Consider the following 14,658-nt stretch of genomic DNA (forward strand, 5'->3'; position numbering starts at 1 on the left):
CTCCTAAATCCTCTCTCCTCCAGGTATCAGTACTTGTGCTCCATCTCTATCCTCATCGTCTACTCATTAAAGCTACAAATCTGTCCTCGGCCATAGCACAAGAGCCAAATCCCGCTCCCTTCCCAATCCAGCCAGAGCCAGCAACATTCCCATTGCAAGGACTAGATCCAGCAGCAGAAACATCGTCGTCTGTCCTCTCCCAAACACAAACCCTTATCTCCCCCTCCACATAACTCCAGTCTCTTCCCCTCGTCTCAGCCCCATCTATAGTCTCAGCCACAGCCGGGGCTTCCATGTGCAACTGACATATAAATAACCAAGTCTGTCCGCCACCCAGGCAAATTCAAATGCACCTGTCAAAGTGATGAAGCACCCGCCCGCAGGGAAGCATTGTTTACATTTTCACTCCACTCTTTGCAAAAGTGAGATTCTAATTATTTTCCCTCTGTGAATTAAAGCCAAGTGGGACAGAATTTTAAACCAAAAGGATCACGGTAGTGGCAGGAGAAAAGCCCGGTCCTGCTATGTATGATGTGCGCACAGGGCGAGAAAGAAAGTCAAGAACGTCCGGGCGGTAGACGCAGCGAAGGTCAGCAGCTTTTCTCTGCAAAGACAGGAGACGGCGAGAGTGACAGCATTGACAGTGGCTGTGTAATGAGTACACATGTGTAGCACTCATTAAAGACGGGGTGTAGAGAACTTCAACCAACTGGAATACATTATGCCCTCACATTTCAGACATAATTATGTGCCGAAAATGTGCTGCATTATTTTTCATACCAATGGACACAGAGAGGGAAAGACGGGGAGAGCAAGGTAGAGAGAGAGAGAAGAGAAAGATTTAATTAGTCCATTGGAACATGCAAATGGAAGGTAAAATTAGACAGAGCAAGGGAGACCTGGGGAAGAGAGGGTGCACGAATGGTAATGATGGCTATCTAGTTTGGATCAATCATTTAAGGATCAGGGGGACTGACAGGCCTGTTCGTGCCCACGCCTTAGGCTTCTGTCCTGGATAGTCGCCAGCCTGGCTCAGCCTGTCTACCCATGGAGACTTCTCCTTCCCTCCTCCCTCCAGTCACACACAGGCAACCACACATATGTGCTTGAATGTAAATAACTGTGTTCAAACAGTAACTCTTACATACGCACCCATACGTATGCCCATTTGCAATAGAAGCGGGATGTTAAATACCTACAGACAACCCACTTTGGAGCTTGTTCATTTTTATATATTAATAAGTTGTGAAAACCCCCACACGTGCGCTCGCGTATGCAAGTATTTTCAAAATGGTGGATTTCGGGATATGCTCCCCAGCATTGGCATCCCATCAAGCCAGGCATGTGGCACTTAAAGCTCAAGATAAGCATCAATTAAAGTTATACTTAAGTGGAAGCAATATCTCTCTTTACATCTTAGAACAGCAACTGTCCCATAAAGGATCTGATGCCTGTTTATATCCATCATCTAATTTACTGCCCACTTGTGGCAGACCGTTATCTCTAGAAGCTAGCTTAAGTGCCAGCCATTCTAACCGTAGCCACAGTCATTTATGGGAGCGTGACAGCGTCCATTTGACAAAGGTCGGGGGTTCATCAAGTAGAAAGAAAGTGTCATTTTTGGTGTTTATGCATTAAGGATAATCTTTGATGTGAGATTAGCTGCAGCTGACAGAGCTGCCTCTTAAAATGGCCCATAAACTATCCTTGTCAACTTCTAATGGTTCCAACATGCATTACATTTATGCATTTGGCAGGGAAGTGAGGAATAACATTAAAGGTTAGGAGAACTTGTTGTAAGTGCTGAGTTTTACATGTATTAAATAAGTGCAAAGTGAAGTGCACCGACCGTGTAGTGAGTAAGAGGAGGGTAAAAAGGGACCGTCCATACCATTTGGAAACTCTTTCCACCGAGAAAACAAGAAAAGTGTGAAGTCGCAAGGACGGAAAAACCAGAGGACGTTCGCTCCATGGACGCAACGTGCTGGTTAGATTATGTTCTGCTCTGCCTGTCTATCTGGAGAAGTCACTGCATGCCACTACTCTCTAGACGCTGTGATTGGTCCCCAATTTTCCAAGTGGCCATGGTGAAGGTTTCTTCAAGGTCGTTAGGTCAAGATCGAAAACTCTCTTGGCTGTCAACAGGGACATCAATTCTAGATGCTGTTTATATCTGCATCTAGGCATCGAGGCATCGAGAGCTGTGACAGTCAAGGATGTGTGGGACACATATATAAAATGCACTTTACCATTACAGTACCCAGTGGAAAGTTATTACTTCCTTTCCAGAGACTGTCTGCCTTCTCTTTTAGCAGTTAGCTGAAGTTTAAATCTCAATTACAGTATGATTATGACTGTTGTTTTTTTTTTTTTTTTTTTTTTTAATAACACAAAACAATATCCTTTTTTAGAATGTAGAGCATTAATCCTTATGTCTGAGGCAATTTATTCCGAGTCAATTTATCTGGCCCCAAACTGTGATTTTTAGGAATCTAAAATTCATCTCTTGATAGACTGTATATTTTCACTCACTTGAATAAAGGAGATTGACAGGGTAGTCAAATTTTATTACAAGTCACAGTGGATTTTTCAAAAGAAAACCTTTCCACAGGCGCCTGTATTTAAGTACTGATTGCTTTTATTCTGCATTCATATGTGGTATGGTATGATTTGGTAGGTGTGAAATCGCATCTTCTCCCAGAAAGACAGACAGACTATATTTGTGAACCATGGAGCCATGTCTGCAGCTGTGCCATCCCCACTTCCTGTGTCCCTGTCCCTCTCGCCCATCCTCCATGTGCATTTGCAGTAATGTCTACAAATACTGAAATTTATATCCCTGCTGGAAAACATGGTTTGCCATTTATAGTCATCCGCTAAAGGAAATAAGGCCCGTCTCTCTTGATGCAAGTCAAGGGACTGATGCAGACACTATCAGATTTCTAAATACAGACCCCAACAATAAATCCCAGCTTGATTGGGTTTGAATTGGGTTAGCTCAGTTGAATGCTATCTGCTTAACCCACAGCTGGCCTGTCTGCTCCATGCAGGCATTGAACCTAAATCAGTCACTTAGTGCTATCACATGGAACAATGGTGGAGTGGAGAGAGCACTCAAGCTAGGGCTAGAAGCCAGGCTAGTACCATAACGTAACACAACAGACCAGAACAGAGTAGTGTAAAACAGACAGGCCCTCTTATGCTCTTTCCTTTTTGTGTCGTAGCAATGATGCATCCTGAGAGCCATGGTGCATTGCATGAAATGGCATCACCCAAACTGAACACACAAACACCTTTTCAGGCTTTTGTCTAGACTTGTCAACTGGATTTCACATGCTAATTAGTGTAGGATGGTGGCATGGTTAACATGAAATAAATATATATTTCCATACAAGCCAAAATACATACACATACACACCACACCGAGCAATTTAAGCAGGTGTGTTTAACCAAAGTGACTTGGAGCACACAGGCTGAATCCACGGTGCTTCTATCACCACGGTACAGTTCCTGCAAATCCCAGATTGGGGCCTTTACAGGGTCAAAAGCACACTTCCTGTGGCCAGCCGAGAGAGGAGAGGATGTTTTCTCATTCGTGACTTGAAATGTTTGCGATTTCCTGCTGGATCACGATCAAGCTGAGACCCACAGTGCAGAAGGAGATCTAGGATTTTCTGAACACACTCACTTGTGTTTCCTCGAGTAATAAATAAATAAAAGCGGCAAATCAACATACACACGCTATCCAAACAGACTGATTGCTGCCTTACCGAGGTGCTGATTACTGAAGGAATTCAGGTAATCAGTTTCCCCCATTGTGGACCAAGGCCAAGCTGGAGGCAAGGTGCAGTTGAGGCGATTTCACTAATGAGCAGATGAATTAGCCTTAAAGAGATGCACCCCTCCCTAACACACACACACACACACACACACACACAACGTTTTTAAATGTTCTTTGCTAGTCGTCTTCTCTGCACATGTGACTTTTTGACATTTTGACAATGAGGTCTGTCCGACTCATGAGGCTGTCTGGTTTGTAGTTTACACAATGTCTCTAATTACAAGTGTGATAATGCCTCCCAATTTCTTTACTTTTTTTTTTTTTTTTTTACCACGGTGAAGTGCCTACAGTCGTGTTTGACTAACTGTTTATAAGTGCGAAGTGACATCCATACAACGCTGAATTAAACCTCTCCTTCAGCTCGACCCTGTCAGTCATGGCCTGTGAATGAGTATGCCTTTTTCCTTCCTCTGTATTTTTAGGCAAATAATAATTACGCAGCCAATTAGAGGGTCACCTTGAGCTTTACAAACTTTCTCCTGTTTGTGTGTGTGAGTGTGTGTGTGGCTGGCAGGGGAGGGGGGTGTTAGTGAGTGTGCATGCAGTCTTTCAACAGTCTAAGGTTGGGGTGTGAGTGATAAGAGTTTGCAATATAGCCTATACATTCCCACTTAGCACAAATACACAAATACCCCAGTCTCAAATACGCACAAGCGAAATCATTAACTCACATCAGCAAAACAACACACATGGAAGCACAAATTCTGTTTCCATGTTTCAGTTTTGTTGTTATCAGCACAGCTTCCATGATCTGCACGAAGACTTTGAGCTCCATAACCTGAGAACATGTTAAATGCCCTACTGCTACCTGTGTCTCTTCCTAATAGAGGGTGGTGGATTACATGTGTGAACCCCTAGTGCATACACACACACACACACACACACACACACACACAAAAAGTCATAAAAAGCCATTAGGATTATACTTATTAATGCACGATTACAAACAGAACCTGTCTCATTATCAGCCACAGACCAGGCCCCATAGGACTCATGCACCACTAGGAATCTGTGGATAATAAACTGCAAATCAGCGGTGCTTATAGTGGTGCTGCAGATTAATGTAATTAAAATGAATAACACAATGTGGATGGTGCAGTCCAGATTATGATTTCAAATATTTTCTCTCTTTGATAAAAAAATAAATAAATGTGCGTGCTCCATCAGGTGGTAGTCTACGACCACATCCGGACAGCTGAAGACCCCTTGCCAGGCTCTTCCCTACCCAGTGGTGATGGCCCCTCAAAGCAAGGTGCACCCCAACCGGAGGCCGAGACCAGCACACATGTGGTGATCTACACCCTGTACCCCAGCGGGCTGAAACAAAGATACAGACACTTCCTCAGACAGTCGGACGGGGCTATCATTGAGGTGCGTTCTCAACATATTGCATACAATATTTCTTAAAAAATATATACACCATTTTTTTTTTTTTTTTATTTTCCAACTCATCTGTGTCATTATCTCAGTTGTCAAATTCCAAGTGAAATGTGCATATATCAAATGAATATATGCACAAGGTCCAATAAACCATATTTATAGAAATTTGCAAGAAACTTAAGCAAAAATAAGTGGAAATAGAAAAAAATGATAATAATAATACGTAATTATTTGTCAGTTCGAGAAAAAATTTGAAAATTGCTGCACTGTGGTCTGAAAGGGTAAATAACTGGTATTTATATTGTGCAAAAGCAACTTTGAAACCATTTAATCTTTTTAGACAAAAAAGTACTTAACTACTTGCCCCTAGGAAAAAAAAATCCAAGACTTAAACCTGTGCATTTCACTCCAACCTAGTCAACAAGACTCACTCTTTTCTGCATCTCCTCAGCCTCTACTACCCTTCCACAAGCTGCATTGTGATAAAAATGTCTCTACCTGATTCTGTATACTTGTCTTATGACTTATTATTTCAAAAAAAAAAAAAAAAAAGAACAAAAGCTCTGCTTCACTCTTTTTTTAGTCATTTTGTCATCTCCCAAGAGCGACCTGGACCATCCCCACAAAATTAATATTTTTAATGTTTTGAATGTCAGGAATTTGGAAGGAGGAGTTTATATATGCAAGCAATTAGCTCTGAGGCACTGTTGTGTTCTAATGGCTCGCCGTCGTAATCTGAGTGATGGTAAGCTTATGTGAGTAAACATACAGCATGGTATATTTATTACCGGTGTCACACTGTGAGTGTGTTTGTATGTCTGTGTAAGAGCATGTGTGTTTGTAGCCTCTAGACCTGTGCAGATAAGACATCTGGGGAAAGTTTTATATAGCTAAACAGAGCGCACGCACACACACACACACACACAGACGAAGCTCTCTACCAAGGAAAACACATTTGCAGACGCCTATATATATATATATATATATACACACACACACAACCTCAGTTTACTGAGTTAATGTCTGACATTTGAGCTGGGAGACATCATTTGTTACCAGCTGATTCACTATTCTTTAAACCGTGGACAGGTTTCATAGAGGCCGCCTTAAATGAAAGATAGGTGTTACTGTTCTTGGAAAACACAGATACACACACACACACACACACACACACACCTGCTCTGTCTTTCTGTTGCTCTCTTTTCTCACACACACTGCGTCCCTAGGGTATTGCTGCCTGTCCCTTGCAAAATAACGGCAGGGGCCCCCTAGTAGCAGGAGAGGCCAGTGGCATCCTCTTTTACTCGCTGGTAGTGGGGAGCGATAACACCGGTGCACAGCAACACACAGAGAGCACTATGCCATTCTCCTTTGCCTCACAGCATGGACCCCCCCACCCCCACGCACACACACACACACACTTCACATATTCCAACCTAATCCTCCCCTGGTTTTATGTATCGAACCTGGGATCACCAAAGGCCATCTCCAGTACTCAGAAGAATGCTTGAGTTGATTTTATTAGTGCTTTATATAATTCTGGCAGCGATACACACACTCCAACAGGGTGTTTTGTACAAACTGGCCATCAGATGTAAGGTGACAGCTCCTCAGAGAGAAATAACAGCCAAGAAGGCACTTCTAAAAAAAAATAAGAAATAAAAAATTAAATCGCTAAAAAATATAGTATGAAATAGAAAAGGGCTCCACTATACGATGCACTGACCACAGTAATGCAAAGAAGTTCCCCTCTGTTCCTGGATTTATGACATTTTAAAGGAGCTTTATGGGTTTTCTGCATGAGCTTATTACTTTATTCACTTATGCGAATTATGGCATGGTTTATGGCGACGTGGTTATTCTGCGAAGTTACTGCACTCAGCATTGTGTAGCCTGAATTCTGTTTAAGCAATAAAAACTAATGCAGTTTGTCTTACTGTAAGCCAGACGTGCTGAGATATGCATGCAAGGCCTTTTCATAATATATCAACATATTACTTTTGTTTTAATATTTCCATTTTGGTCTTTTTCTGTACACAATAAGTATTATGTATGTTGTCTTTTTTGTTGTTGTTACCACAGCAGCAGTCTTTAGTGTTCACTTTATTTCGGAATGCTTGGTGTGAAATGTTGATCCTCAGTATAGATGGTGCTGGGAGCAGGAGAGTCTTTATTTGACCGTGTAATAGTATAACTTCATTCTCCATCCTAGTTAGTTAAAAAGGTAATCCTGCTACTTCAAAAAAAAAAAAAAAAGTCTCCATTTACTGAGGAAATATTGACGGATGGCTCATTTCCTTTTAAGAGCTCTGTTTTCTCAGGCAGTGTCCTGGACACCAATGCCCCCGAGGACTTGCTCCTCCCTTAGACTAACATGACCACAGCTTCAGGGGCTGGTAGCTTTGCATAATAACCACAAATTTGCACCCAAAATTTGTCTAAACGAACACCTTAAAAAGCAAGTCCTGGAAGAAGTGCCCTGAGCTATAGACACTGTTTGACTCTGTTAGCAAGGAACTGAACTGTGAGGTGTGTCCTGTTTGATTTGTTGGAGAGTGAGAGGCTGAGCAAGAGTCATGAGAAACTAAATATTTCTGTTGTTTGTTTAGACATTACTGAACCAGCTACTCTGGCTTAAAGTTTGTGTGTGTGTTGTTTTTCTTTCGTTCTGCGTTGCATTGTTAGCAAGAAATAAGTATGAAGGTGTAAATTTGAAGGAGTGGGTCTGTAGTAAAAAATATCGCAATAATGAAGTCTTTAGTGACTTGCATATTGAATTCTGTTTAAAGAAAGTTAATATTAATGATCCATCATATGCTCTCATTCAGTCTGCTGCCCGAGGCGGGCATCTGTAATATTGACCACATTGAAAGAATCTTCTCGCTGAATCACAACAATACAAAAAGTTAAAGCTACGCTCCCATCAGTGTGTGCCAATAAAAGACATTACAGGTAAAGTGAGCTGCAGCTTTTCAAATACTCATTACCTATAAACAGATGTTGCCCAGCTGCCAACTCACAAAATGCACTGCTGACAACAACTGTTATGCAGGAAAATGCATCCATATAACCTAGGACCTTCACAGAGGGCCTCGTAACCACTCTGTCTGAAGAAACAAGATGGCTGATGAAGAAATTAATGCAGGGAAAGTCATTATCTTCCCTCCTAAAACCACAGTGGGTTTATGTCCCCCTGTGTCGCTTTTTCTCCGGGGCTAGCATTTAAGTGTCGATGGACTTATGAAAAGATAGGACAAGCCAACTGTGCTCCTTTTGTCTCCTTCTCTCCATATGGGAGGCAGCAGCATATGCAAGAACTGGCTTAGCTTCTGTAAAACTTCCATTAAAGATGCACAACTAAGGCTCTGCCAGCTTGAATATTACCTCTCTCCGCAAATTATTTATGGCTCGGAAAAAACGCTGATGATGAGCATCTCCAGCGACTTCTATAAATAAAAACACTTTTCTTTGCAATTTCAGCAGTGCTTATTTTTCCCTCCGTTTTTTTTAGGACGTGCTTAACGGTTTGTAGAAACAAAAGGTATGCAGTTTATTCACAGAGCAAGTTTTAAAGAGTGTTTTATTTAATGATCTGAATATCAGCAGCTGCGGCTGTGTTGTATAATGCGTGGTCGGTATAATTAGGAGGGAATATTTCCCTTATAGTTCGATACGATGGCGGTGTTCATAATTTTAATGTTAATGGTTCCGGAGAGTGATAGATGCAAAACTGGAAAGAGCACTACTCTTGCACATGAGGGACAACTAATCATGATGATATGTTCTCCAATCTCTCATTAACAAGGATCCCTTTGTCTTGGCTCTTCATGACTCAGGCCATCGTCCATCTGCAAATGACGCAGAGTCTTCTGCCGGACCAATATTGACCTAATTTAGCATGTAGAGAATATGAAGAAGTTAACCTTTTCAAAAACACCTTGCAGCAACATTAATTGACAAACCACATCAATTCTCCCTCCTACCCCTCTTTTGTAATTACTCTGCTGCACGTTTGATTGCCGCTGCGGAGCTAAGGACCCACGCTTCATTTGCCGTGAGGTCATCAGCAGCCCTCAGAAATATGAATATGATTTATACAGGAATTGAGTGTGCTCTGTGTGGTTTCTCTTTCTGTATGTGTGTGTGCGCGCTGTCTTTTCTACATGTGGCATGTGCGAAGTAGAGAAAGGGCGAGCAAGAGAGAGAAAGAGGGAATGTCCTTGGCTACGTACTGTATGTTGCATGAGCAGATTAATGCCTCCCTGGCAGCCATATCTGCTGAGCGGGAGGACTTCTCCAAAGTACACTGCATGTAATTATCTGGCCTGTTTATACTAGTTTTAGACAAAGAGCACTCAGTGGCACATTTTTTAAGTTGGCTCAATCTCTTCGCCATCTTTGTGATTAGCATTTTAAGAATTGCCAGCTTATGTTTTTGACATGACCACTTGATGCTGCCAGGATGAAACAGAGAACTGAGGACGTGTGAAAATAATGCAGAAGTTATGGTTATTATTTATATAGCGCCATTTAATTGAATCTAATTTCTTAATGTGACGTTCATATTTTGTTTCCAGACAAATATACACTGCATCATGAAATTCTACATGTTAAATTTAAGGCATATTTCTTTACATAAGTAGGCCACAGTGTTTCCCCTCTGGGACAAAGGGCAGTGTGTCATATCGTCTCCGATTCCTTTTCGCCAGGGCAGAGGCAGAGACTCCGCATGATAACACCACTCACAAGCCTTGAGGAAAATAACATTTTGTCTGCCAATCTCAGTCACTGTCATCCAAGTTCAGCATGTACTTCCAGATACTTGATACATTGTGGCCTCCAGATCTACTGGAACAGTGTGGTTTTATCGCTGTTGTGATGTTCAGTTATTGTTAAGCTTCTGCTGACTGTGACGTTTATGGGATTTTTCCCAAAGGTGATCGGCGACATAGAGGGGGTGCACAATATGACTCCCTGCGCAGGAGCGGGTGCCTCCAATCAGAGGGAGGGCCAGGAAGCCGAGGCCGTTCCACTCCAGCTCCGCAAACGAAATAAACTATTTGGTCGTGAGTATCATCCTGATCTTCTTGACAGTTTCGTAACACCTAGTTCACTGAGTTTGAGAACAAACAAGGACAAAAACGCACTGAGAGTGTCCCATTACTTTCTTCACGCAACATGTGGCCTCTTTACCTGTATAAACCTTTCCTTCCTGCCGTTTGGTTAACAGAATTTACACTGCTTCATCCGAGGTTCTGTTCCCTCAGGGTCCAATCGTGTTGAACCAATAGGAGGAAGCAGGTGTGGCTCCAATTCTGCACTGCAAGACCTTAACCAGTAACATCAAAGCAAAGACAGAGATAAGAAGATAAGTATCCATTTGTCTGAAGTGTTTGTATCAAGTGACTGTTTGACTTGAAGACTATTAAACTTTAATTTTTATCTTCGTTACACCCTTTAATAACTGAAAATTAATTGTGTCATGTATTAAAACAGAGGAATAATTTATGTGACATATCAGAACAACCACCAACTGTATATGACATTGTTCTTGCATTCTTAATAAACATATGTAGTATCTGTGAACTGTGCTCTGTGTAACTTGATAAAGGATATTCAGAAACACCCCTCGTGTGTGCTGTCGTGTGTTTGTCAGTGTCGCTTCAATGCTATGAAAAATGAAGATTCTTAAAGTCACTAATCAGAACACAAGTGATAAAATATCAATATTGCCCTCACATTAAGCAGGATAATATTCAGGCCAGCTTGATTTGTATTGAATATGTGTCTGCTAGCTGGTACTCAGTGTAATGAAGTGGCTCACAAATCAGGCCGTAATGACCACCTACTTACACATATTGCTTAATTAAAGGTTGTGAGCTTATTAGCATGTGTCTCTGGCACAAGGCGCAGGGAGATGGGAATCAGGACTGATGTCGTTGAGGGCCCGGCCGTAAAGGTTTTATAGATAGCTAACCTGTCATACTAAAGCCATCGCCCCCCTCCCTAAAATCGGATCTTAATAACCTGTCATTTTCATTGATGATGATTCTCCTTTATGGGCAGCCATTACAGATCTTACAGATCAAGTTCTGGGTCTTGCTGGATGGTGATAGTGGCCATTTGTGCCTGTCATTATCATGAACACACCTTACTTTGGCCTTGAAGTTGCTCCTCAGCTCCGTGTTTAAAACTATTCACAATCATAACCCTGGGGTGTGGCGCAGACTACGTGAGGACACGCACAAAAAAAAGTCTCTCGTTCGCACACACGCGCACATTTAATGCCTCTGTGTCTGAAAAAGCCGAAGGCCTTTGGAGTCTCAGACATCTTCGTAGAAAATAAGAGAAAGAAGTTAGTTGCCAGTTTTTACAATTATCAGCCCATCTATGATAGAAAATGAGTAAAATGCTGGCTGACTTCGGCTCGCGTGTTCGATTCTTCCCCTCTGTCTGCCTTTGACACTAGCCAGAGCCTATACAGCTAATGCGCCCCAATTAGAGATCATTCCATTAACAGTGACAGTGCTACACCCCCCAATTCAATCAGCCCCCTAATGAACATTACACAGAGATGCTGCCGCTCAGAGATGACAGGAACCTCTTTTCTTTCTCCATTTGTTCTACCTTACTGGCTGTATTTTACTCAACTCTTGGCTTTTCCTTCTTCATTCCCCGCTCGCCAATCTTTGGTCGTATATAGTCAACATAATGTTGGTCTAGAGTTACAGCCATGCAGGTGAAAAACACAAAAATCCCACTGAACTCCTGTTTGTTGCGATATTAATATTTAATATTTAAATATAAATTGTGATGAATGGCTTTTGTTTCTGCTTTTGCTTTTTCTCTGTTGGGACAGTTTTCTATTCATGATCATCAAAACAATGCCCTCTGTGATATTTTCCAAATGAAGGCAGGCAGAGGGTGCAGATGCAGAGGGGGCAAAGGTATTTGAATGGTTCAAATATTTGATTGTTAATGACAAACACCATTTCACTACGATTTAAATTTCAAATTGATCCCTGGGAGCGAGTATTTCTGGGGGAAAGAAACACGCCGTAGGTCTCGGCATCACAATTTGCTGATTTAAGTTGAAAGAAAACCTTTTTGCAGAACTATCATAAGGGAACTGCAGTGCCTGCATTTGCTTAGAGCCAGCCCAACCTGGGGATGTTGCTGGAGAGTGAGAAGAGAGGGGGAAAAAAATAAAACATAAAAAGAGAAAAAAAAATAACACTGTCTAATTCTATATTTATGTAGCCCTCAGCTTGAGGTATTCACATAAAACACTTTTGTACTGAGAAGTGCTGTGGTGATCGTTATGCTGCATGTAGAGATGGGCAACTCTTCGGGCACAGTTGGCGAGAGCAACTCAGCCTGATTCATTTGAATTAAAGTTACCCAACTAAATAAAAGGGATTCAAATTCCTTCTTTTGCTGTTTTTTCTTTTTCCTTTTGAAACCTTTTCTGGTTATTTTTTTTAAGGAAATGAAAAAACACTTCTTTTGATGAAGTTTTGTACATTTAATGCCTGTGCATATGTGTCTTTATTTTTTTTACCTCACTTCATTTATGGCGCCATTTTGTTTGAAGGTAAAGAGCTTGATGTTTATTTTTTGTTTCCTTTTTGTTTGTTTTTTCTATCAGGGCAGAAACAAATATATGTCCTGTGTATGTATATTTATTTATATATATAATTTCAGCCATGCCTTTGCCTACACAAATAAAAAAAGACTGTCAACTATTTCATACTTGTACATGTATTAATCCTGTCCTCTGTGACACGAATCACAGTTGGCACCGTCTGTGAGTAACCTGCAACACCAGTGCCGCAATGACACTTACGTAGTCGAACAATAATATGCAAAACATATACATTTTAGATCTCTGCCCACGCTGTAGTCTTCGCTGACCCCGAACACGATTTCCTGGTGCTTAAGCCGTGTAAAAAACACACACGGACAGGGTGTGCGATAATGTCAACATCGTGCCATATTTCTGTGGCATCTGGACAGATCATGTGCCTCTCTGCACACATATTTATTTATTTTTCCTCATCCAGAGCACTGTCAGGGAGGCAGATGTCCTGCTCACAGGAAAAATAATTTGCAGTGAAAAAAAAAAAAAAAAAGAAGAAGAAGAAGAAGAAGAAGGGAGGGGATGAGAGGTTGGATGGGAGTAGAGGGGAAAATATATGAATATGCAAATTTTGTCACAGTGTGGAACCTTGTAATGAGTGGGAAATGTTGTCGCCATCTTTCATTATGCAGAGGTCATTGCTTAATGCCAGTCAGCTGGGCCCAGCATCTTCTCTCTGTGCCCCCCCCCCCCTCCCAAACCTCTTCTGTCATCTCACAGCAACTTGAACCAAACTACAGCCTGGCATGAGGCAACACTGAGGTCACAGACACACACCGAAGCACATGCATATGCATACCCATCCCCATATACAAAACACCTGCATAAGAATTGACTGAAAGCATTCTTGAAACTAACTTTGAAAGTATCAGACTGTGTAAATGAAAAATGCTTTGATCGTTCTTTAGACTCTCCTTAGACGCCTCTCAGGATATTAGCTGCATTTTTGCATGTTTTCTTTGTGCAAAACTTTGCATATGAAACCTCAGCGTGCACACCGGTTCAATGAAAATGCAAAGTGAGAAGATGTGACAGAAAAATTGACTGATTTGAATCCGCCGGGTTCAGACGTATAGGCACAGCTTACATTTGTTGTTTTTCGCTTTTCCTTTCCTCAAAACCCTTCCGTGTTGTGTGGACTGCTGAGACAGCTTGCCGCGGTTCTGTCTCCTCTCTCAACAGCTTTCCTGAAATTTCTGCTGGCATCTGCCCGACATTGAGCTATGAGGCTAATCATTAGGTAAACCAGTCTCCCTCTTTCTCATGCACTCTTCAAATAATCCTGGGTTTGAATGCTAAAAATGTAATGAACTTCACGGTTCATTGTGTCTGACATTGCTTAATTAATGGGTGCATTTAAAGTACATAGGGCCCCAGTAATTGATTTATATGCATGATTTGCACATACAGCTGTTGGTTCCTGTAAGAGACTCATCACTCAAGCAGTGGCTGTGCTGATGATAGCCTAGCCAGGTGATATCAGGTTGTTCTCTATGCCAATCTCGCCTTGGGAATATGTGTGTAGATTTTTTATTGTCAGGATTATCAAGAACTTCTTCAATTTTGTCATGAGTATTTTGATATGATAATATTCTTTTGGTTTATTCATATCTTAGACACACTGCTTACAGCCCAGGCTAAGCAGTAGTGCTGTGCTGTGGCTGTGTCGTGCTACTGCAACCATGCAGACGTGGATCTTATCAATCACACTGATTATTATCAATAAATATTAATAATCAGACAAAGTGTTCAATCTGAAATGACCACAGCACAATATTCTAGTTATAACCTGTTATCA

The 14,658-nt window shown here is 41.5% G+C and overlaps 1 protein-coding gene across 1 annotated transcript in view; it reads left to right on the forward strand.

The window, feature by feature from the left end:
- ofcc1 (orofacial cleft 1 candidate 1) overlaps nt 1–10,562 on the forward strand; it is a 77,692-nt gene extending 67,130 nt beyond the window's left edge. Inside the window, 3 exon segments of the mRNA XM_029529672.1 lie at nt 5,009–5,212; nt 10,158–10,287; nt 10,489–10,562. Coding sequence (XP_029385532.1) covers nt 5,009–5,212; nt 10,158–10,287; nt 10,489–10,562 — 408 coding nt within the window.
- Nucleotides 10,563–14,658: the final 4,096 nt, after the last annotated feature.

The sequence above is a fragment of the Echeneis naucrates genome, chromosome 20 (assembly GCF_900963305.1).
Source record: "Echeneis naucrates chromosome 20, fEcheNa1.1, whole genome shotgun sequence".
Classification (NCBI taxonomy): Eukaryota; Metazoa; Chordata; class Actinopteri; order Carangiformes; family Echeneidae; genus Echeneis; species Echeneis naucrates.